The sequence below is a fragment of the Eptesicus fuscus genome, chromosome 21 (genome assembly GCF_027574615.1).
Source record: "Eptesicus fuscus isolate TK198812 chromosome 21, DD_ASM_mEF_20220401, whole genome shotgun sequence".
NCBI lineage: Eukaryota > Metazoa > Chordata > Mammalia > Chiroptera > Vespertilionidae > Eptesicus > Eptesicus fuscus.
Window position 1 is genome coordinate 27,741,348 of NC_072493.1, and position 25,023 is coordinate 27,766,370.

The 25,023-nt window shown below is 43.2% G+C and overlaps 1 protein-coding gene across 3 annotated transcripts in view; it reads right to left on the reverse strand.

Annotated features, from left to right (window-relative positions):
* Nucleotides 1-25,023, reverse strand: part of CDH13 (cadherin 13) — a 1,044,015-nt gene that overhangs the window by 210,394 nt on the left and 808,598 nt on the right. Inside the window, exon 8 of one of the 3 annotated variants that reach the window (XM_054709951.1) lies at nucleotides 5,327-5,394. The exons of the other annotated variants lie outside the window; for them this stretch is intronic. Within the exon in view, the coding sequence (XP_054565926.1) occupies nucleotides 5,386-5,394 (9 nt within the window). The 3' untranslated portion in view covers nucleotides 5,327-5,385. Of the gene's footprint in view, nucleotides 1-5,326; nucleotides 5,395-25,023 lie in introns of those variants that run through there. 3 annotated transcript variants of the gene reach the window in all.

Genomic DNA, 25,023 nt, shown 5'->3' on the forward strand with positions numbered 1-25,023 from the left:
ATCTTTAAGACATTACGCTAAGTGAAAGTCACAAAAGACCACATAGTATTTGATTCCACTTATATGAAATGTCCAAAATAGGCATACCCATAGAGACAAAAAGTGATGAATGGTAACCAGGGGTTGAAGAAGGGGTAAGGGGAGCAACTTCTTAAGGGGTCTGGATTTTGGGGGGAGATGGAAATGCTTTGGAACAAGACAGAGGTGGTGGTTGCACAATATTGCCAATGCACTAAATGTCACTGGATTGTTTACTGTAAAGTGGTTATGTGAGTTTCACTTTGATTAAAAAGATTATGCTAGCTTTAGTTTTTAACGGATAATATAAGTAATACTTAAATGCAATAAGCCCCGGCCTACAGTGGAATATCACATGGAGGAGATGTTTCCTCCGCCCGCCCTTCTCCAGCATGGCTGCCTCCGCCACCATCTGCTGTTCTCTGGCACAAGGACAAGCCGAGGCAGAGCTGGGTGTTCTGCTCTCCTCTCCCCAAAGACGAGCCAACACTGGGGCAGACGCTAATAGGAGCAGGCAGAATGGAACGATAATGAGGATCCTTTTAGTAACGCCTGCTGCTCTTGCATAGCAGCGACTGCAGTTAGCTCCTCTCACAGACAGCTCTGTCACCGTGCTCTGTGTTAGATCAGCTGGTGGGTGAAGGCCTGGGAACTAACAAGCCACGCTGCTCAGAGGCAGGCGAGGCCACTGGCTGTCCCTGTGGCGCTGCTGGGATCCATCTGCCGGGGCGCTGGCACAGTGCATGGCTGGTTACTGATGCCAGAGAGATTCCTGTGGCTTAATGAGACCCACCTCCACTGCAGGGAGAGAGGGAGAGGACTGCTCAAGCCCCACTGAGCTCAGATATTCTGGCAGATGATCAGTGAGTCGTTGTGAAGTCCCTGTGGCTGCCAGGCATTGTGTGAGGCGCGCGGAGACCGCGGTGGGTTATCCTGACGTGGAGAATGCAGAGCGCATAGTCCATCCGGGAAGACCAGGGGCCGTTCGTTCGCTCTGCGCCCTCCACGTCTAGTCCCAGGACACAAAGCTCAAATGTGGGTCTTTACTCTGAGGCCCTCCTCTGAGGATGACAAAGCGACTTCCGGCAGTCAGGTGGAAATGCCATCCAAACGTTAAAGGAAGAGCCTAATATGAGAATCATAAAACTCAGCGTGAGGTCAGCTTGCTGGTGACTCCATAAATCCCAGCAATGGGGACCTACTTTATAGTGCACTCAATTTGATGGTATTTCTCAACTGAGAGCTTTCCTGTCCTAAGCTTTAATTGAAAGTACTTAACCTATTGTAAATGATCATGAACAGCACTGAGGTGAACACCCCAAAGTGCTCATTTCACATGTATAAACCTCTTCCGGGGCCGGCAGAACAGGCATGCAGAGCTATGGGTTGGAGGGAGGACAGATGATCTTCAGAGAACATTGCTCATGGCAGCTCCTCTGTATCCACGCCCCTTGCTTGTACCTCCAGGGGAGCCAGCACTCTTTCTCACCCCCTAAAAATGACCTTCTTGATCAGCCCATTGCTCCCCTACTTACTAGCCCTATATTTTCAACATTCTCTTTATAAGTGATTTAGTAATATTGTCTTATTATAAATACAACATGAAAATAACAGAAATCTAAGAAATATATTAGCTGTAGCTCCATGTTTCTTTTATTGATGTTCCTTTTCATCTATTTTCAATATGCATATTCAGTTTTTCTTATATGTGGCCATTTTATAGATAAGTTTTTAGTTTTCAGCATTATATTATTACCCCCTCCCCTTTTTTTCCTGAAATCTCCATTTTCGTTTATACTACTCAAAGATAACACTAGAGGATATTACCCATGTCTTTTACTATCCTCACAGAATCCTACAAAAACATCTACAGGGAATTTTTATGATTTTGTTTAATAAAAAATGGCATGTGCATTTCTCAGCTCAAGCCATATACATTCCTCTGAGCCAGTAAATCGGAGACATTAACAGTTATTTTTAAAAGCCACATTATATTTCATAGAATGGATGTAGTATCGCGTACTAGGGATGGACATTTAACCTTTCCTTCTATTGTTTTTGCACTTACAGAAAATAATGCTTCAGCAAACATCCTTGTACATTTATCTTCAAGTACTGAGGTTTTATTATTTTTTTGGATAGCTTTCCAGAAGGACGACTGCTGTGTAAAAGGCAATGTCTGTTAATAATTTAAACATATGGCCAGATTTGCTTGTATGTGGCAGAGCTAGGATCAAATTGAGACTCCAGAGTCTGTACTAATGCTATGCTACCTCTCTAACCTCAGAGATGTCCAGCAATGGTTGAACTTTTCAGGGCAGCTAGCTTGCCTAGATGTGCAATGTTGAAACAAAGGCGGAGGGATTCATGGGAGGGAGTTTGGATGGATGACCTCCATCTGACATTTACATATTCCTGAAAATGAATCCACGGCATTTCAGTCAGGTGGGCAGAGCAATTTAGATATAACTACCCCTTTAGTAACTGAGCGTGACCACTCTTGGGACATTTCTCAAGGTGACTCCTGCTAATTAAACACTCACACAGCCATGATTCCTCAACCACAGTGAATAACTAAGAAAAGCAACTCGGAGAAACTTGCATTGAGCAGTTTCTATCTGATGAACCTTACATGGACTATTTAGAAATAGGAGTGAAAACAATAGTGTATCCAGCACAGTAATTTTTTTCAACGAGTAGTATTTTAAATATCATTCAATACAATTATATATAGACATCAGTTGTAGCATATAGAAATAGATGACCTTATATTTATGTAATAAATCCCTTTTGAAACAAGACTATGCTACACACACACACACACACACACACACACACACACACACACGTGCTACTTCTCAGAGCCCACTGGGGGCTCTTAGTTTTCCAGCATCTGAGAATGAGCCTCATAGGAGCTGATGTTCCAGAATAAACCCCACAGAAGGGTAACAAGCCCATTGAGGTGGCCCAACTGCAATAGAAGAAGATATTTCCCTAAGGAAAAGACATCAATGGGAAAATTGTTTCATGTTTGCATTTTTAATTTTGCAATTTAAAATCTCTCTAAATACAATTTCCCCTTTAAAGTGTGATTAACCAAAATCTCCTCATCTTTATTATGGCAAATAGCTAGTTATAGTATTTCTTTTGGAATAACAGCAGGAGCATTATTTAGATTTAAGGGAGAAGGCATGCATGAAACTGTTATTAAAACTGAATATGTTTAGTTATCACAGCTATTAAAAGGATTATTAAGGAGTGTGTATAAGTTTGGGGTATGTAGATGAAACTAAATATATGTGTGGTGAGGAGCATGCTTATAGCTTATTGTGTACGTTTTTAATTAAATGTTCTGCTGGAACCTGCAGTGTCTAGGCTCAGCATTTTCAATAAAGTACCTGTCGGCCCTTGGGTGAGTCACCATCCCACCCAAGGGAAGATCATGAAGATTTCCTCCGGTTCTAATATTGTTTGAAGTTTTGTTGGTACTTAAATAATAAATTAATATTAAAGTACTAATGAGAAAATAAAGCTTGGCCGAAACCGGTTTGGCTCAGTGGATAGAGCATCGGCCTGTGGACTGAAAGGTCCCGGGTTCGATTCCGGTCAAGGGCATGTACCTTGGTTGCGGGCACATCCCCAGTGGGGGGTGTGCAGGAGGCAGCTGATCGATGTTTCTCTTTCATCGATGTTTCTAACTCTCTGTCCCTCTCCCTTCCTCTCTGTAAAAAATCAATAAAATATATTTAAAAAAAAGAGAGAAAATAAAGCTTGTTTATACATTACAGTCTGGTGCCGATACCTGTGATCTCAAAGGGATTTAATTTGGTGGGACATTTTCACCCTAATGATAACAGTGACAGTAATAGCAGCTAGTGTTTATGGGGTTGCTCATTGGTGCCAAGTCCTCCCTGGGTGTTGTCTCAGCATTTGCTTACTGGGTCCTCTCAGGTGTATTGATGATCCCTATCCATCAAATGAGGAAACAGGCTCAGGTTGCCCAAGGTCACCTCTATAATGCTATGGGTAGATGAAGTTTTTTTTAAAAAATTACTGACTGTCTTCAATTGTTCTCGTCCTGCACTGCAATAAAGGCAATTAAGAAAACTCTCTTTGCCCCACATTCCCACTCTGCTTTGAGACGATGATTATGACCACCACAGAAGTTTCATTGCCCCCCAAATTGGGACAAAGTGTTAAAGGAGAAACATGTGCTGGCTAGGGCTGGGGGAGTTGGAGGACAGCTCTTACCTAATTTACTGATTTTGTGTCCTAAAGCTATCGGTCTCTGTGCCCTTGGCTTCCTGACCTACCCTCTCTGAGCTGTATTAGAAAAGTAGGCATCAGGCTCTCCCTCATGGGAGCACTCCTCTGTGTTTCCCTTTCCCGTCCCTTTTCCCCTTCCCCTTCCCCCACCCTGCCCCAGGCACATTACCATCAGCTTCCTCACTCCCAAGCTCCAAGGGCCCTTCCTTTCTCTCTATAACTTATTTCCTAAGCCCATTTCTTCTAGGAATTACTTTTTCTACCTCTGTGATTTACCCAATAAATGTTCTCTTAAAAAAAGGAAGAAAGAAAGAAAGCCATCAAATAATACCTCCTTACCGGGGTGTCAGAAGGATGAAATGAGTCCAGGCTCTTCCAGCTGTAAGATGCTGAACAAATGCTAGTTGTTACTGTTTGCCTCCAGTTTGGGGTTGAAATATCAGGAGGAAGGGGACAGAGAGTTGTGAGTATGTAGAGTAACAATAAAAGCCAAGAATAATAGAGCACTTACTATGTGTTGGGCTAACTTCTAAGCATTTCACAGGTGTTAAGTTACTTAGTTCTTACAATATCCAGCAGAGGTGGATATTATTAATTATTCTCATTTTATATGAAAGGATACCAAGGCACAATTTAAATAACCTACCAGCAGGTTGGCTGCAGGATTGCTATTTGAACCAGGCTGTTTGCCCCCAGAGCTTCACTCTCACTCCAGTCCCACCATGTCACAGTTCCTCTCTGAGCAGTGAGGGTTTGAATACCAAGCAAGGAGAAGTAGAAGATATATGTTCCAATTCCCTTACTTCTGATCTTTAAGTCATGGTTCTGAGTGATGCAAATTTTATTGTCTGGACTATAAGACAAAGGAGCTATTTTTGCTGGAGTTTGAGAGCTGGCACCCTGCAGTGGGAAAACACACCCATTCCAAAAATATAAAATGAAACAAGACACCAAACCAAAAACCACACAAAACTGTCCCCTGACAATTCTGACACCACAGAAGGAAACCTCTGATGACAGGCTGACTTTCAAGGGTGGTAGCTGGCTGCAGCATTTCCAGGTGACTTTGACTCCTTCCACCTTGAATGCTGTATTAGTTCTCTACCACTGCTGTAACAAATTAACACAAACATGGGAGTGTAAACAAAACATATGTGTTATTTTACACTTTTGGGGTCAGAAGTCCAACATAGGTATTACTGGGCTATAGTCAAGGTGTCAACAGGACTGTCTTCCTTCTGGAGGCTCCAGGGGACAGTCTGTTTCCTGGCCTTTTCCACCTTCTAGAAGCTGCCCATATTCCTTGACTTGTGGTCCCTTCCTCCATCTCTAAAGCCAGAGAAGGTGGTAAAGGCCTTTGCATGTTGCGATCTCTATGGTTCTCCCACCCTCACATTTTTCTGCCCAGACAGGAAAGGTTCTTTGATTTTAAGGACTCATTTGATTAGATTCGGCCCACCCAGCAAAAAAAGGATCATTCCCCCATCTCAAGGGCCTTCATCACTCTGCTGATTCCCTCAGGAGAAGTAACAAGTTCCAGGAGATCAGGACATGGACCTTTTTGAAGGATATTATCCTGCCAACTATGGATGTGAAGCCAGAACTGAGATTTGCAGTGACAAGCTTTGGTGACGGTACTGTGCTTAAATCAACAAGGACTTAAAAATAAGCAGGTGCTGTTTGGGACCCCTCTCCTGCACATACTACAGCTGAGCCAGTATAACCTAAAAGTATAGATTTTGCAGTGAAAGGAGCTGTTTAAAAATTCCAGCTCCACTGCTTTTTAGCTGTGCAACCTCAGGCAAGTTACAGAACCTCTCTGTATTACTCTGTATTAGTTTTTATAGCTTTATCATGGGCGTAGCATTAGAGCTTTGTTGTTGTTGTTGTTGTTTAGAAGGCTAAATTAAGTTAATGTACATGCAGAACAGATTCTAGCATAGAGAAAGTGACAGTTATCAGGAAACTGGTGGAAACTGTCTTAGACCTCAGGTGTCTGGTCAAACCAAGACCAAGTTCTCCATTCCGTTAGCCTTCATGATTGGTTCAAATAATGGGCATGCGACTCAAACAGAGCCAATTGAAGTCTGTCCCTGGAATTATCATAAGGACATTGGGAGAGAAAAGCTCTCATTCTAAGCAACTGTCTGATTCCACTGTGTATGCATTAGACCAATAACTTCTCTGTCTGTTTTCCCACCACAACAAGTATTTTATCTAAGTTGATACAACAATATACCAAGAGAAAAACCTTGGTCTACTGACCTCTCCATCTGCTCATGCGGGATTTGCAGCCACTAAACCCTGCCATCTACAGTCCCTCCTCTGAGCTTCATGGTTTTGCAGGGTTAGTGTTGTGGCTTCCAGTTAAAGGTGAAGAAACTTGATGTTCAGAGGGCTAAGGGCTTTGCCAAGGTGTCTCAGCTAGTAAGAGGGGGTATTAAGACATGAAACTCATGCCTCTTCAGTCTACTCACTATGCTAATTAGCAGTTATGTCTGAACTTTCTGCCTCTAACTATCAAAGACTCATAAAAATGTGGTTACCCACCTTTAAATCTATTTCTGTATAAACATACTAAATAAGTATCTACTTCACCAGACTTGGTGTGAATATATTACTCATGAATATTATATGCTGATTTATTCTTCTATTAATTCATTATTCATTCATTTAACTGCACACAATGCAAATTCACATGAATTCCTATGAAAACAAATCTATTGAATGGTAAGGTCATGACAGGTATGGTGACATTTCAACTCTTTATTTCTCTTTTATTAATTTATACAACTGAAATAATACCTTCTGTGGGTGGGCTGCCATGTAAGTGATTAAGAGCTAATATCTGATGATCTTGGTTGGAAAGTACCAATTACACTGGTGCCTTTGGTGGTACAGGAGGCTCTCCCTTTGGGCTGGGGCAGAGAACATGACCTGCATTCTAGTGTCCTAGCCAAGGCTCTGTCTCTGTCATCTTCTCAGGAACAGTGGATGCATTCAAGAGCTGTGTAATGTGGGACTCAAGTGTTTAGAATGGGGTTGTTGCTCAGACCTCCTTCTCCCAGTGTTCATGTGGGCTCTGTAGCAATGTAACTGGTTGGGGAAAATGCACAGGGTGTATGATGTGGGACTGGATATGCCCCTGGGGTAGACTCCAAGAGGGCCCCCCAGCCAGCTGCCAGGGAGTAGCATTCAGAAGATAACGTGGGCGCAGAAAGCAATGGACATCAAGGGTCCACCTCAGAATAAGAGGGTGTCCCTAGAGTGGATCCAACTCAGGGATGGCGAGTCGACAGGTGCTAGGTGAATGAATAAACATGGCAGGCAGTCCGGTAAGGGAGCATTTGTCGGCATGGTGTGGGTCACCATAATGCATTCCAAGGACAGATGTGAGTCTGTCAGAGGAAAATGGAAAAAGCAGGACACAGGATGAGATAGGAACTTGGGTTTAGCTACTGTCACACTTAGAGAGCCAATTCTCAGTCACGAGGAGTGGAGTGCAACGAAAGATCAAAAAACACCATCAGCCAATCTGCTTCCCTGCACACTTGCGTTCATCTATTCACTTACCAGCCCCCACTGTGGACGAGCCAGACAGTGTTAGGTGCCAGACCTGTAGGGCAAGTGCCACAGACATGAAGCCTGTGCTCAGTACAAGTGGGTGGGGAGGCTGACACCACACCTTCATGGTTTAGATGGCAGGGACAGTGCATGAAGGAAAAGTATCTATAAAAGGGGCACTAGAGGAGGGTAGAATACGAGGTCTGTGGGGTCAGGGAAGATTCCCCTGAGAAAGTAACTTTTCAGTAGATCTTGAATGGCAATTGTAAGTTAGCCAGGTGAGGATGCAAAGGAAGAACGTTCTAGCTAGAGGAAACAGCACCTGTCAAAGTCATGGGTCTGAAAGGGCTCAGTGCAGCCATCAGGGATCACACTGAGAAAGGCATGGAGTGGTGAGTTCTGGGGCTGATTTCTAAAAATTATTTATGTCATTGGGGTTAAAGGGTGTTGAACTTACAGGTGGGGCCAGATGGCCTCTGGGATAAGTCCCGAAGAATACATAGCCCTGAGCCTAGAATCCAGGCCAATCTGACACCATTGTTACCGCCTGCATTTGGAGGTCAGACCTGACAGTCGGTGGCTGTGAAGTCAGTGCCACCCACCTCGGGTGATGAATGACTCCACGGGTGCTTACAACCTGGTGTGCTCAGCTACTTTGCTGGGCTTTTTTACTTCATTTATTGAACGGTATAAAACTAGACATTTATTGGCCACAGACCATTTTTGTGTTCTTGTAACACAAAAAATGGTTACATTTGAAAAAGTGAAGTATTACCTACTTCAGGTCTATAATAGAGACCAGCCTCGTTGGCACCTGCTGAATTATTAACATTAGAAACTCCGAGATTGCATACGGTGCTGCGGTACTTTCTTCTCCAATACACTTTACTACACATCCTTGTCTTAACATTTGACAGTCCATAACACAGATTGACATGAGAGTGTGCCCCAGCAGGTAAATAATAGATGACTTAAAAAATGGCAGGACATGTTTTGGTGTGATCCAGTGCAATGGATCTGAAATAACTATTATGGCCTTTCTGTAAAGATTAAATAAAAACTGCAATGGAGTCGTGGCCAGCATGGCATGCCAGGGGCCAGCCAGGGTCCGCTCCCTAAGCGGGCAGCACCCACAGGGAAGGGAGCTGGAACAGAATCTCTGCAGCAAGAGTGAACTGGGCTCACAGGACCTCACTGGGAAGGAAGGTGGCCTAGCAACCACGAGCAGGGATTTCATAGCGGACGGCTCATCTCTGCATCAGTCACGTGGGGTGCCTAGTCTCAGAAAATCACTTGAAAAGTAACAACATTTTCTGAGGGCAGCTTCGCTGCTTATTTCATTTAAATGTCAAACACCTCACAGAGTGGGACTATCAGCCCCGCATCATAGGTGAGGATATTGAAGACCCAGGAAGGTTAAATTGCTTTCCCAGGGTTGGCCAGCTCATGGTCAGGGGCAGAACCAGCCCTGAGCAAGCCCAGCCGACTCTGATGCCGGCGGTGTCCTATGGAAAAATCAGCAGGTGTACGAATTACCCAGTCACTCTCTTTTCAGTGTGTGGTTGGTTCTCAACATACACAATCTAGACCGATTTCTCCAATATCTGCCTGCATCACCAATGATGATGTCAATATTTGTAAAACTTTTACATCCCTGTGAGACTCACAAGGGGCTTTGGCAGTGTTGTCATCCACTTCTCACAGCAGAGCTTGGGATAAGCAGTCTTTACCCCGTAAGTTATTGTTGTTAACACCAGGAAGTCAAGGAACCTGCTGAGTGTCCCCTGGCTATTACTAATGTTAGCATAAGAATTCAAGTTTGTTTTGGTTCTTTTTTTTTTAGGTTATTGGCTCTTTCATTTTTGTTTTAACTTCAAAGAGCAGAGTACCTTCTCTCTTGGGGGGGATTGCTTTATAATTTAAAGCCACAAAGCCTTAAAGCTGGAAGGAACCTTAGAGGATGAGAAATAATTACTGATAGGTACTACACAAGGGGGCACCTACAATAATTTAAATTTAAAATGTGTTATAAAAATGCTGCTTTTCCATCAACAGTGCCCAGTGGTGCTATGGCATTTCCTACTTAGATATGTTTACTGAAGTAAATGAAAGTTTGTTGCTCTAAAAGCATGGAAGTAAATATTAGAACAGGTATTAGACAGATACGACAAATTTCTGAAAGTGGAACTTACAAAGTTGAAGTTTGGGAGACCATGGTTGAAACCTAAGCAGAGGTACTTCTTGTGGAACCTTACCTTGGCCAGGCAGCCCGGTGCTCTCCTCCAGAGGGATTTTTCTCTAAAAGAGATGAAGGATGAGCTGGCAGGCCCTGTGTTCTCTAACGGGTGCCCTCAGCACCCTCTAGGCCAGTGATGGGCAACCTTTTGAGCTTGGTGTGTCAAACTTCGCCAAAAAACTGAGCATAACTCGGGTAGTATGTCACTTTGAGGAAAAAACTAACTCCAAGACTCTAGTCGCAAATGTTTCATCCTCAGGAGCAGCAAATGTTTCATCCTCGGCATGCGGCCGCGTGTCATCAGAAATGGCTACACGTGTCAGTGCTGACACGCGTGTCATAGGTTCGCCATCACTGCTCTAGGCTCTGCCAGATCAGATGCAAAGCTAGCCAAGTCCCTAAAGTTCATGATGCCACATTCCTGTGAGCATCCGACTGAACACTTCCCGAACAATTTCACAGACTGGGAAGCCATAATCAAAATGATCAATTGAGCAGCAAACATAGACACTTTGGCACAATCATATGCAAACAGAAACCTAGTTCTGATGCCATCCATAAAGTGGATGCCTGTGTGATGACATCTAGACACAGATTATTCATGGTCTCCAAGACTAGACACAGCAAAGCCCACCGGGCAAACCCTGCCTCCACTTTAGTATATATCCACATTACCATCACGCAGATCACAATATAGGACATCCTCTCCCCTCCCACGCCAGCTCTCTAATTGCCACGGTAAGGTTTATTCCAAGGTCCTTACTATTCTGACTTCTATTGCTATGAATTAGTTTTGTCTGTTTGTGAACTTCATCGAAATTGAGTTGTACAGAATATACTCTTTAGTATCTAGCTTCCTTTGTTCGGCATTGAGTCTCTGAATGTCATCCATGTTGTGTATAGCAGTAGTTCATTCTTTTTCAGTACCGCCTACTTCACCTTATCCATCCAGCTCTCCTACTGTTAGTGGACATTTCTATCGTATCTGGTTAAGGTCTTTATGAAGGACATTGCAGAAAACATTCCTGCGTGTGCCTTTGGTGGATATGAGCATTCCATTCTCTTGGGGACATACGGAGATGAGGAGATAAATTGCTGGGCCACATGTACTATGGATATTTGGATTTTAGTACAAATCATGAAACACTTCCAAAGTGATGCAATTTACACGTTTATAATGTGCAGGAGTCCCAGTCACCCCACATCTTCGTCAGTGCTTGATGTTGGTCCTTTTCATTTCAGCTTTGAACAACATGTATATCTTGAAGGTACCCAAACCCAAGCCTCCAGACCCTGTCCCTTTTCCTGAACTTCACACCTTTATTTGTTACTAGAGGCCTGGTGCACAAAATTCATGCACTGGGGGGGGGGGAGGGGGGAGGTTGCCCCTCAGCCCAGGCTGCACCCTCCCCAATCTGGGACCCCTCGGGGGATGTCCGACTGCCAGTTTAAGCCTGATCCCGGTCACCCCTAACTGCCCTCCCCTGCTGGCCTGATTGCCCACAACTGCCCTCCCCTGCTGGCCATCTTGTGGTGGCCATCTTGTGACCACATGGGGGTGGCCATCTTTGACCACATGGGGACGGCCATCTTTGACCACATGGGGACGGCCATTGTGTGCGAGGGCATGATAGTCAATTTGCATATTACTTCTTTTTTATATAGGATTGCTTGCTGTCTGTTTTTGCCTGAATTATTTTCATGTATTTTTCAAACTCAACATCACTAGCAGAGGACTTCATATGTTCTTTCTGACCATTTGCAATTCATTCTGTATCTTCTAGTTCTAATAAACTCCCCAAAGCCAAATTCCTCATGCTTTTTTTTCAGTGACTTTTGTTCCTGCCACCACTCAAATTGGGAGGATTGTACCTCTGCAGTGCTTCTTGTATTGGGGTTCCTCCTCTTCCCTCTCCACCATCTCTGCGCCAGTTCTGCCTTCATTATCTCTTGCCCAGACTATTTTAAGTTCAATAAAAGAGGTTTCTTTAAACAGCTCCTTTTGGACATTTTCAAAATGGCTTTAATTCATTTCCTAGGCAACTTGCCTGGCTCCTGATCAAAGGACCTACAAACTCGTAACTGGATTCATCTAATATTCAAGGCATTATAGTAAAGTGGCTAATTCTCTCTCTGTGTTAGCTCACAGAAAGTCCTTCAAGAAAGAAATGTAAAAGTGTGACATGAAATTCATTTACATAAGTGTTTGTTTTTTTTGAAGTATTAGCTCTTTCTATGTATCTGCACGATTGCTGAGGCCACTCAGTTCTTCTGGAGGCTCTGAGCTGGAGGCCGCTTTGTGTGCACATGTCCCAGATTGCCTTGCGAAGGCTGTTGGTAACACTGGGCTATAATGTCGGGCTGGGCAAACCCATATTTGTGATTGTGCCTCTCCCCCCCCCCCCCCCCCAAGTCAACCTCTTTGGCTGAGACAAGATAAGACTCCTGGCATTTCTTCTTCCATCCCGATGTAGTAATTGCTTTCTAACCTAACTAAACGACCTTGAATTTCTGATGTGTCTGATCTCTTGGCTTCCGGGCAGGCCCTGGCTAAAAGGCAATGGTAAAGTTCAGTGGCTCTGAGAACTGGGGTCAGTTCTGGGATCAGGGATCAATGAATCCTAACTCTGATGTCTAACTGTAGGGTCAGTCACTTCACTGCTCTAGGACTCAGTTTTCTCATCTGTAAATGGAAATAATATTGTACCTATGTCAGAGGGTTGTTGTGAAAATTAAATGAGACTATTCATATAAAGTCCATTTAGTGAGCACAATTGACAATTTGACTATCATTATCAATGCTCAAGGAAGGCCTCCAAACTGTCCATGTCCTTCATTCATGCGTCACTTTGTTTTTAGCCATCTTACTAAAGATGCTCAGAAATTCTCTCTTTTAGAGTTTTTGCCCTTTGGATCCACCTTTAAGCCTCTCAATTAGTTCCCCAGACTTCACCTGCAATAGAGTCAGTAACTTCCTGGTGACTGTCCATGGCTTCCTCACATTTCATCTGCTGTCAGCTAGCTGCAGCCATGTGACCACTTCTAGCCAATGGGAACTACACTTCCAGGTTGACGCATTTAAGAGCTTAAATGCTTTTGACTTTCTCTGCTCCAGCTTCAAAAAAGGGCATGTGCTCCACACGGTACAAGTTTGTAGAGCCTCTGCCACACGGGGTCCCCTAGTAACTGTGTGAAGCAGAGCTCCCCAGCAGCTCCCTGTTGGACATGTAGCCTGAGCAAGAAAGCGTCTTTCTGCCCTGGCTTGTGTTGCTCAGTGGTTAGAGTGTTGGCCCATGCATTGCAGGGTCATGGGTTAGATTCCTGGTCAAGGACACATACCTGGGTTTCAGGTTCAATCCTCGGCCCAGTTGGGATACATGTGGGAGGCAACCAATCGATGTGTCTCTCATATAGGTTTTTTTTTTCTCTCTCTTCCTCTCTCTCCTTTCCACTCTCTCTAAAAATTCAATGGGAAAAAAATATCCTTAGGTGAGGATTAACAAAAACAAACAAAAAGATGTTGGGGTAGCCCTAATACACCAACTTTGCTTCCATCTGTTAATGAGCCTCTTTTGGACAACCCACATTCCTGGAGACATTCTCAGGCTGAAGACAGCCCACTGCCCTAGGACCTTCTCAGAGCCACCCTCTTACATCCCCTTATGCTAGAACTGGTTGTGCCCAGTGAAAAGTCTGGTAGGAGCCAACAACTCTAAAGAGTCTTTCTGGAGTCAGCAAGAAATTCCAGGAATTCACTTCAGTTTCCCTTTTGCCAGAATTACTAGATGCTCATCCAGGAAAACATTATAGTCAATGTATCTAGACTTCTTTCAGTTCTTTAAATATGCCAGCAACTTCTTATATCCTCTAGTTTCTCTGCCTATAATATTTTTTCTCCAATCCCCTCTCCCTTTACCATTTTTCCTGGTTAACAATTGTCAAGTCTCAAAATAAGTGTCACTTCCTCCAGGAAGCCTTCCTTGATTCCCCCAACTAGGTGAGGCTCCACCTATTGCATACTTCAATGCCACCCAAACTCACCCTAGGTAACAATCAGAGCATTTGCACGTCTTATTTAACATCTTCTCTGCTAAGCTATAAATTCCATAATGATAGTGGCTGAAGCTGGCTTATCTACCACTATACTCTCATTTCCAAATGCTGCACCTGGGAGGGAGTAGGTGCTTAAAAATTATCTGCTAATCCATAAAATTTATCTGCCTTTATAAATAAGAGAGAGAACAATTCAGATAGCTGCCCTCCATAACACGAGTAAGCAAGCTCTCACATTAAAATCCCATCTCCAGAATGAGCTGATCCTCCTTTGAGATAGCCCATAACTCACTGTACTGTAAAGAATTGTTTCCTGCAAATTGCTTTCTGCAAAGTTTAGTCCCATTTTGAAAATGTGAAATAAAATCCGATCCTTGGCTTCTTGATTTGGCCTCAGACATTAGCGTACTGTGATGCTGGCAGTACTTTTGTGGGCAGGAAATTAGTGGAGTGTTCGCGGAGAGAAATGTCTTGAAAGCCTAGCTCAAGATCTCAGAACGATAGAGTGCTCCCCACTCGGAAGAGAAGAGAGCTTCAGAACAGAGCAGCGCTCCCCAGGCCAGACAGTCTCAATGTTGAATGCTTTTGGCTTTTCATTCCATAGTTAGCACGACAAAGGAACATTTCAAACCGTGCAAAGTACTTGGCTTGGTGGGCACTTTCGATCCACCCCTGCCAATCAACAAATAACAGGAGCTCTTCCAGGACACTCTTCGCTGTTACACACATTTATGGCCAAGATAATAACCCACTACATGTTTTTGGATGAAGTCTTGGAAAACCAAGTTTTTGAATAAACCACTAGGTTTTGAATTAATTTTCTGGGTTGGAATAGGAATGGAAGCAACTGATCCAATATAAAGAGTATGGGTAATAAGATAATATTACACCCACAGATACCAGCTTTTGATTTCGTTTCTCTTTCACTGGCATACACACACACCATTTTTTTTTACTGTCACATTTTTTTATACATTATAAAAAGCAACTTAATAATTTATTTTGTTTCTGAATAAAATGAACGCTTTGTTTGGTATTTTTTTTTTTATTCCTTCACACACTCAAAACAAATATTGTAGCTTTTGGTAAAAGAATGTATTTTTCTTCCTTGATTATAAAACCCTGATTCTCACATTTTGGTAATATCTCTGTTGTGACATCTAGAAATTCTAAGTATTTGAGAAAATTTGCATTTCTTTTTAACATGGAAAACTTTGACAGTTGGGGCAATTTTCTAATCACTCACCCCAGCGGATCTAAACTGGGATCGTTCTCTAACTGGCACCAAGAGAAATTACAACACCGTGTAAGATTTCTCTCCTGATGACAGAGCCCTACACAATTGTGTCACTGGGAAGACCAAACACATGCAGACATTTGAAATAAGAACCAGTCCTGACTATTTATACTGCTTGTTAAGTCTTCCTCAGTTCATGAAAAGACAGGCGCTGGAGTGACTGCAGAGAAAGAGCAAAGCTTAAATGGGAAATGCTGTGTAAATGAGTTTTCTAGTGGTTGTTTCAAAGCTCCCAGAATTTTAATCAAAGAGGCTCAACGTTGGTTAGGAGAATCCTTAAAAATAATCCAATCTAATCACACAGATGAGGTTCGAGTCCTCACTTGTAAATTTGCTAATTCTGCAGAAAACAGAGCCCAGAAGTGTGAAATGACTTACCCAAAGCTCTCCCCAGCTGACCCAGAATACACTGGGCAGAAGGCAACCTCTCTCAGCCTACATTTGTATATGTCCAAATGGGGTGGATAAATGTCCTTGGGATCCTGTAACAAAGAATCCCAAACTGGGTGACTTAATAGGAATGTGTTTCTCACAGCTCTGGAGGCTGGAAGTGGGGGATCAAGGTGTCGGCAGGGTTGGCTCTTTCTGGAGGCTCTGAGAGAGACTGTCCAGGCCTCTCTCCTAGCTTCTGGGGGTTTGCTGGAGATTCAGGCCTGTCTAGGTTTGTAGACATCCATCCAGTCTCTGCCTTCATCTTCACATGGCATTCTGCCCGTTTCTTCTGTGTGCCACTTCTCTTTTTTAAGGACACCACCACATTGGATTTAGGGCCCACCGGAATCCAATATGGCCTCATCTAACCATGGTTGAACTGCTTGGGTCCACTTATACATGGGTTTTTTTCAATTGGCTCTCGTAGTTCAAACCTGCATTGTTCCAAGGGTCATCTCTGGGGTTGGGAATCTGCAAATGCAGAGAGCTGATTTAAGTTATACCAGATTTTGGACAGTAGTGGGGTGTCGGTGCCCTGACCCATGCGTTGTTCAAGGGTCTATCTCTGCAAAGACCTTATTTCCAAACAAGGTCACGTTTTGAAGTTCTGAGGGAACTTGAACTTGTAGGGGACACTATTCAACCTAGTAAAGAAAGTGATAATGGCACTTAGTGCTTAGGGTGGCAATGAGGATTACATTTCTGTAGATAAATACAGGGGCCAAAGAGCATTGCCTGCCACGGTAAAAGCATGACAAATGATGGCTGTGTCAGCAATTGACCCTAAGCCCATACTGTATTCCTACATAGCACACAAGCTATTTTCATTCTAATGTCAACGCTTTTAGCTTCTGATGACAAACTTTTAACCTCCAAGACAGTCCCTATAGGACGTATGAGGCAAATTTTGGCCCAAAACATGCTCTTACTTTTTCTGCCCTTCACTTTGCTACTTTTTGTCTAAGTGTTTACCAACTATTGGAGACGGGAGGAGGGCTGGCAAAACGTGACCTGGAACTTGATTCATGCAGTTGTTTGCCTTTGCACTGAATAAAAAAGTTTGTTTTGTGCTTTTTGGAGAAGTTTTCCAGGTACACAACTGCCATCAGTCAGAGTAAGGAAGTTCTGAGAGTTTCAGCCCATGGCATTTCTGGTGCGGCCTTTTCACGTGGCTTCCTGTCGTCACGGTCTGAGTGAGAGGCTGTGCGATAAGGTCATCTTCAGGCCTGGCCATTTATCTTTGCTCGATGCTTGCCAACTTGGGCAAAAAGTAAATCCAACTCAGCTTACTTTGTTTCAAAACCCATTTCCTGTGGTACTAGCAGGCATTATAGGCTCAAAGAAAATTCTTGAATTGTTTTACCAGCCTAATCCTGGAGCTTAAAATGAGGTTCAACCCAAAGAGTACTGGGCTTTTCTTTCTTGCTTTATTTTTGTCCAATCTGTGAAACATGTCCTGGATTTAGTTGGCTCTGAAGGATTGGGATTTGATCAGTGGTTCTCAATGCCAGTTGTGGGCTGGCACCATCTAGAGGGTTTGTTGAAAACACAGATTGTGGGTCCCCACCCCCAAAGAGAAGCAAAACAAATGAGCTTTTCTAAGGGGTTCCCAGGTGATGCTGATGTCCTGGTGCACATTTGGAGAACAATCTACATCAATGTCACTATGAATGCTCATGTGGAAAATATTTCTTCTCCAAGCATTTCCCTTTCTTTTTCTTAAAAAAAAAAAAAATGCTTTCCAGTGCTACTAGCTAACACTTACTGAGGGATAATCACATGCTGGAACCACTAACCAGGCAATAGCACTGTGATGTAGATGCTTTCATTGGCCCCCCTTTGAGGGTGGGGGTGGTTAAACAACCTGCCCAGCCCCAAACCTAGGAAGTGATGAGCCCCAGAGCCTGGGTCCCCAAGTGGCTGCTGGCATTGGGCTTATTTCTCATTGAACATTCTGGGTCCATTGTTAGTATACTAGGTTTCCTCCCTTAACCCCTTCCTTTTTACTTTATTCTTCATTCTGTCTCCTATCACAGCTGAAATATTTTCTTATTGTTCTTAGTATCTTACATTGTTATGTGATATATATCTATTTCAGAATTTTTACAGCTCTTTAGCAAGATAAGCATAATGAATTTGTTCATATGGTTACATTACCTCAAAATTTTTATTAAAATATTTTTTATGTTTTTTTATTCATTTCAGAGAGAGGAAGAGAGAGGGAGAGAGAGATAGAAACATCATTGATTGGCTGCTTCCTGCACATCCCCTACTGGGGATCAAGACCACAACCTGGGCATGTGCCCTGCCAGGGCACTGAACCAAATAGGAGTATTGTATGGGTCAATGCCCATCCACTGAACAATACCAGCTGGGCACATTTACTCAATTTTATTCACTCTGAGTTTATGGCCTGCCGCTTTCTATGTGAGTGTGCGTATATGTATGTGAATGAATATGTGTGTAATTGTGTGTGCATGCATGTGAGTGAATTAGTGAGTATATGAATTATCCTTTCTTTCATGAGAAGGTATAACAATTCTGCACATATAAAAAATATTCTTACCTGGAAAAATTAAAAGTTGGTAGGTATTCTGCAGTTCTCAAAGTTTTTGAGGAGGAATTTTTTGTGTGTGAAATTTCAAACCCTGGGAACCTATATCATTGGACCTATAGCACTGATGCTGTAAAATACCTTTGATAAATGTAATTGTTCTCAGTTCTCTTCGTTTGACTTTTCCAAAACTCTCTCTCTCTCTCTCTCTCTCTTCTCTCTCTCTCTCTCTCTCTCTCTCTCTCTCCCCCTCTCCCTCCAAAGTGACCATCTACACAGGTGGGTGGAAGAAAGCATGCTATTTGGGTTAAAATGTCTGGTTCTACATATAAGGAGATAAACATCCCAAGCCCACATTGAAATGAAACATTGGTGTCAAGGACACCAGCTTATACTGCTGTTCCCTGGGTCTCTTTCTTTCTGTGAGAAAATTCAAGGCAGGATTTCACAACTCCTGCAGTCCTTAACATTTTCCTATTCCAAGGGTTATTGTTAGCTGTCAAGATACCTCTAATTTCCCGATAACATTTTGAGAAATGGAAACTTTTGCCAAAGAAAGAAAATTATTCTCTCATTGGTTTGTTGTGTATTTTTAATATTCTGTCAGATTTAGTCTACTTATCTCTATAATTTCAAATCATACTGTATCATTTATAGGCAGCAAAAGAATTTTCACAGGCAAGTGAAGTCCAATTGAGGGATGGTGTGTTTATCAGTTTCCTCGAAATGTCATCTAAATTAATATTTCACATTCTAAGATCTGTGCTGTGTCCTCTCTCCATCTCGGAGAGCAAACAATTACACACATCCAACTATCACTTCTAATGTGAATAAAAATGTTCTTCACTTTATCTATTCTAAACCAATATCACTGAAGAATTTAAATATCTCACTCTTTTTCTGTTCTCTCTTACAAAATAGCCTCAGGAGAAACCCATCAGATATATCTCAGCCATCCACTCACATGGCTACTGGGCTGCATCAAGAAATCAAATACCATTTGTAAAACAAAGCAAAAACATTAAAAAAAAACCACAACCCCATTAAAGTGAGTTAATGACAGACACAAAAGAGATGTGCCCACAGCATCCTCCTAGGCCAGTGGTCGGCAAACTCATTAGTCAACAGAGCCAAATATCCACAGTACAACGATTGAAATTTCTTTTGAGAGCCAAATTTTTTAAACTTAAACTTCTTCTAATGCCACTTATTCAAAATAGACGCGCCCAGGCCGTGGTATTTTGTGGAACAGCCACACTCAAGGGGCCAAAGAGTCGCATGTGGCTCGTGAGCCTCAGTTTGCCGACCACGGTCCTAGGCTTCCAACATCTGTCCAGGTTCCAAGTCATCTACCCTCTTGAGCTTAGTCTACTCATATATACTGTGAAGAAAACAACAGTCCCCCAAACCCATAGAGAGTAAGATTTAAATGAGATTTCATGGAATATATTTAGCCCAATGAATGGCTCATAATGAGTATTCAATAAAAGTTAGTTCCTATGATTAATGTTATTTTTTATTGCCAAACAAGGACTCCTTGATAACTCAAGTTTGTTTCATTCCCTCTGACTTTCCAAGATTTGCCTTTGTATGCCAAAAAGTCATCCTCCTTCTCTTCCCAGAATTGTTTTTTTTTTAAATGTTCTAAGTCAGAGGACAGCAAACTATGGTCCAATGGGCCAAATCTGGCTCACCCCTGCTTTTGTAAATAAAGTTTTATTGGAACACAGCTCATTTGTTTATGTGTTGTCTAAGGGTTCTTTTGTGCTACAATGGCAAAGCTGAGTTGAGTATTTACAGCAGAGACCACATGGCCCACAAAACCTAAAACATATGCTATGTGGCCTTGGACAGAGAAGGACAGATCAGTGATCTAAACTCCCAGCTGAAGTTATCCATTCCCAGCCATCTTCTCCAGCTCTCTGTGACAAAGGGACTTCTCTGCCCATGGCATTTCCCTGTTCTCATACATCACTTTTGTTTAAAGAATCATTTCCATGCCTGCCTCCTGATAAACTGTGTGAACACCACCAAGGTGGGCATCAACTTCCACATCTTTGAAACTCCAGGCCAGGAGAGTAGAGACCTTCAGAGAGGGCAGGCCCTGAGGGGTGGTGAGGAGAGGGTTGAATGGAGGAATCTGGAATCTCAGCTTCAAATAGGACTTTGGAAGGGAGGACAGAGGGCTTTTGTGACGCATGCATACTACACACACTTCATAGGTGCCTGTAACAGACAAGCACACACCCATCTGTGCATATAGCTATGTTCGCTATAAACACACACTTTGGCCTGAGCCCTTAACTCTATGCACCCATTAGCAGCAAGACGAAGTACACATGCACAGAGATCACTCAGGTCAGCACAGCTCAGCCATCCGTGCACCTGTGGCCTGTTGCATGACATCTTAAATACAGAGGCCCAAAGGAAGACTGGAGCCCACAAGCTCTGTCTTCATTTTGTTCTCCCATAAGCAGACCCCAAGACAAGGATTTGGGTGTAAATAGCTTCTACAGGAGGTGACTCAAGAAGCACAATTGAGGGAATAAGAGAAGTGAGACAAAAAATGGAAAAGAAAAACCCAGCACACAGTGCACTAATGAGGTTATTGCTGTGGGAAGCTGGTGTTCAGTTCCACAGGGAGACTGTAGAACACATGTCAGAGATGTACTATTCAAGGGTGAGGATGGGTGTTTATCTACCAGCTCTTGTCTCACCGGTTGATGGCTGCTCCTTGAGCACTAAATCACTGAGCAGAGTCACCACAATTCTGTGGTGAGACAAGTCTCCAGGGAGTCAGGTGCAGGGATTAAGAAGCCAGCAGCCCATATGGGAGTGGTGAGTGGTAGGGGAGCTGGATGGGCCGCTCCTGGCCACTGCTATGTTATTTAACCCAAGAGTCAAATGGTCGATGGGCAAGCAGGTGTGAGGGGATGCACAATTTACCACTAATTTTCCATTCCATCTCCTTTCTGCTGCCCTTCAGAACCCCAATAAGTAAGTTGTTGAACCAGGGACACTAGAAGGAAATTACTGCCCTGATTTGGAAGACTCAACATTTATTAAGCAAAAATTTTTTTAAGTTAAGTGATAAGATTCTTGGTCAATTTTTATTTAAAAACAAGCATGTTTGAGCATATGCCATTAGACAGGATGAGGCAATTCAGACAGCTATGCCAACAGGCAGGGGGGCATTAGATACCAACAGTCTGGCTCAGTTAAACATTGCAGTTGCTTTTGGAAACATTTTCTTGGTTCTCTAATTCCCTTCCAAAGAAGCAACCAATTATCATTACCCTACTGTTAAAAATGGGATTAAGACTATGCAGTAGTTAATGCTGCTTGTAAACCCTGTTAAAGGACTTAGCCTTTCTAGTCAAATATGCTTTGAAAATACCATTGGATTCTAATGTATTTGGCTTCAATAATTGCCCGAGGTTCCTCTATGTGCTCTTTATTTATTCAACCATCTTCTGATCCCTTATTAGGAACAATACCTCTTTAAAGTATGAATACCTTTCCAGGAAGCCCAGAGTTGAAGAGGAGAGACCTATAATCACAACATTGTTTTTCCTTGTGATGACTTCACTAATGTGATATTAAATAATTTGTGTGCAAAACTGAAGAGGGAGCAATCCATTCAGCCAAGGAGGTATGGGAAGGCTCCAAAGAGGAGATATGCAAACCAAATCTGGAAGGATAACAGGAAAATGAGCAGCAATTTTAGCCCAGGTCACAGTATATGGGTATTAGCTATCTATTGCTGCATAACAAATTGCCCAAACTTAGTACTTTAAAGTAATGATAAACATTTATTATCTCACAGTTTCTGTTAGTCAGGAATTTAGAAGCTGCTTAGCTGGGTGATTCAGGTATGATGTCTCTAATAGTTGGCCATCAAGATGTTGGTGAGGCTGTAGTTATCTAAAAGCTTGACTGGCCAAGAGCGTCTACATCCAAGATGGCTCAGTCACACTGCTGGTGAGACAGTGCTGGCTGTTGGCAGGTGGCCTCAATTGTTTGCCATGTGGCCTCTCCATAAGGCTACTTGAGTGTCCACAACATGGCAGTTGGCTTCCCCATAGCAAGAAAGAACAAGAGTAGCCTAGGCTTGGAAGTCCCTCAATGTCATTTGTGCTAGATCCTATTGGGTACACAGGTCATCTGTGTTCAGTCTGGAAGGGGACTACATAAGAGCATGGATACCAGGAAGTGAGAATCACTGGGGGCTACTAGGGGCTGGCTACCATAACATGCAAAAGTAAGAAGTGCATCAACTTCAAGAGAAAGGGAAAATACTGAAATCAGTGGAATGTGGTGTGAGTTAGGGAAATAGTAGCAGTAGATAAAATCAGAAAGCTGGAGTCAGATTGTAGACTAAGGAGGTTAGACAAAGGAGCCACTGCACTTGCTGGTCTTTCTTCCATCTCATCTGTTGGCATCTGGATTCAGGGGCTGCAGGCGTCCATAAGAACTGGATTCTCAGCAATAAGTCCCTCCCTATGAATTGACCTCCCAAAGAGATCAAGTAGTGCCACATCTTTCAGAGGATCCAGACTAGCTTTTCCTCACCCTCCAGACTGATCAGCCTTGCTTCAGTCCCAAACTAAGGAGTTAAGGCCCCTGAAGACAGTGACTTATTCCCTCCCCTTTGATTTTCTATTCTTTCATGACCCGATGGTCTGGAAGGATTTCAAATCCTGTTCATTGTGAGTAGAAGAGCAAACCGTGATGATAGCCTCCTTGGGCTCACACTGACCCGGGTGTGAATTCTGCTTGCACTCCAGGTGGTTTATGGGCTAGGGGCCACCTTGCCCCCACTCTATCTGTTGGAAGGGATGGAGGTATTGGATTGTGAGGGTGGCATTTCCCCAGCTAGCTCTCTCTCCATCTCCTGTTTCTCTCTTCTCCCCCATGTCCACCTCTTTCACTGACCCAGACTCTGACCCCCTACCTAGCAGAAGATTCCTGGGGTAGACCACACCCAGTCAAGTTCAGCCTATGGTTGTTTCGCACCACCCATTACTGGGTGGGGCTAAGTCTGGAATTCAAGCATGAAATATCAGCAAGTTTATTTGGCCACAGACTCATGGCTCTGCTCATCAATCAGCTTCATTGGTAACCAAGTCTTCCTGTGTCTCATTCCTTAGGGTTCTAATTTGGGAGGGGAAGGAAAGGCACTATTCATGAACTCCTGGCACCTCAACACAACAGCATTTTCTTGAATGAATCAAGGCCTCACTTTCTACCCTTTGCTTACTGATGAGGATGGACCACTCTCATTAACATATATCAAGCATTTACAATGTGCAGATCTGAATGCAAAGAACCACACTCTTGTGAAGAGTCTGTAAGGCTGGTTTTATGGAACTAAAGCAGAATCAACAGGCTATACTGTGCCCCTGATGAGAGCTAATGGAAGCCACCTCCTGAAAGCAACACTGACATTTCCATCCATGGACTCGGGAGACTAGTTGGGTTGGATGGCAGCCACTCAATCTTCCAGAGAGGCCCTGGGATATCCATAGCCATGCCTTATAAAGATCTGGTTAAGGAAACTCCACCTCTGGTTAGAACATATCTGTGTTCTCCTCAAGTCTCGTCATTATTTTATTACTGGTAACAACTACTATTGATTGAGAATTTTCTTATGCCAAAGTTGATGTTCTTCACACATCATCACCTTCAGTCCTCCAAACCATGCAAAGCTGGTTGTATTCATTCCCTATGGCTGAAGTACCAAATGATACAATTTAGTGACTTGAGAACAACATGGATTTATCTTCTAGTTCTGGAGGTCAGAAGTCTAAAGTGGGTTTCACTGGGCAACATCGGGTGCTGGCAGGGCTGTGTTACTTCTGCAGGTTTTAGGGGTGAACTTGTTTCCTTGCCTTTTCCAGGTTCTAGAAGTTGTCTACACCTCTTGGGTTGTGGCCCCTTCCTCTATTTTCAAAGCCAGGAATGTAGCACATTTAAGTCTCCGTTTCTCTGAGTCTGAGCCTTCAGCCTCCCCCTCATAAGGACCCTTGTGATTACATAAGGCTCAAAAGGAAAATACAGAATGAGCTCTGTATCTTAATATCCCTCACTTAATTGCATCTGCAAATTTCCTTTTGCCTTTAAGGTAACATATTCACCGGTTCTAGGTATTAGGATAAGGACCTATTTTTTGGGGGAAGGAGGGGTTATTCTGCCTACCTCATAGGTCATGTTATAAGCTCCACTTTATAGGTGAAGAAACTGAAGCTCAGAGAGGGGAAGTGACTTGCCCAAGGTCACACAGATAACAGGATGCAGTGACCAGATTCCTCCTCAGCCGTCTAGAATTCCCAGGCCCAACCTCTGAGCCATTATACCACACAGCCTTTCTAAGGGGAGAGTTGGGAAAACTGAGTCAAGCTTCCCCTGTGTGAAGTGGTTTAGCTCAAAGAACAAAGAAATCCCTGATACAGGTTTTATAAACTCTAAGGCTGTCCTTTAGGTGTCAAGATTTCCCCCTCACTATGGCCCATGCCTTTCCCTCTGCAGCCTAGGTGAGTAGATGAAGCCAAAGCTCAGGGTCGAGTCCAGTTCCCTGGCTCACCAGCATGTGAATAAGGCAAG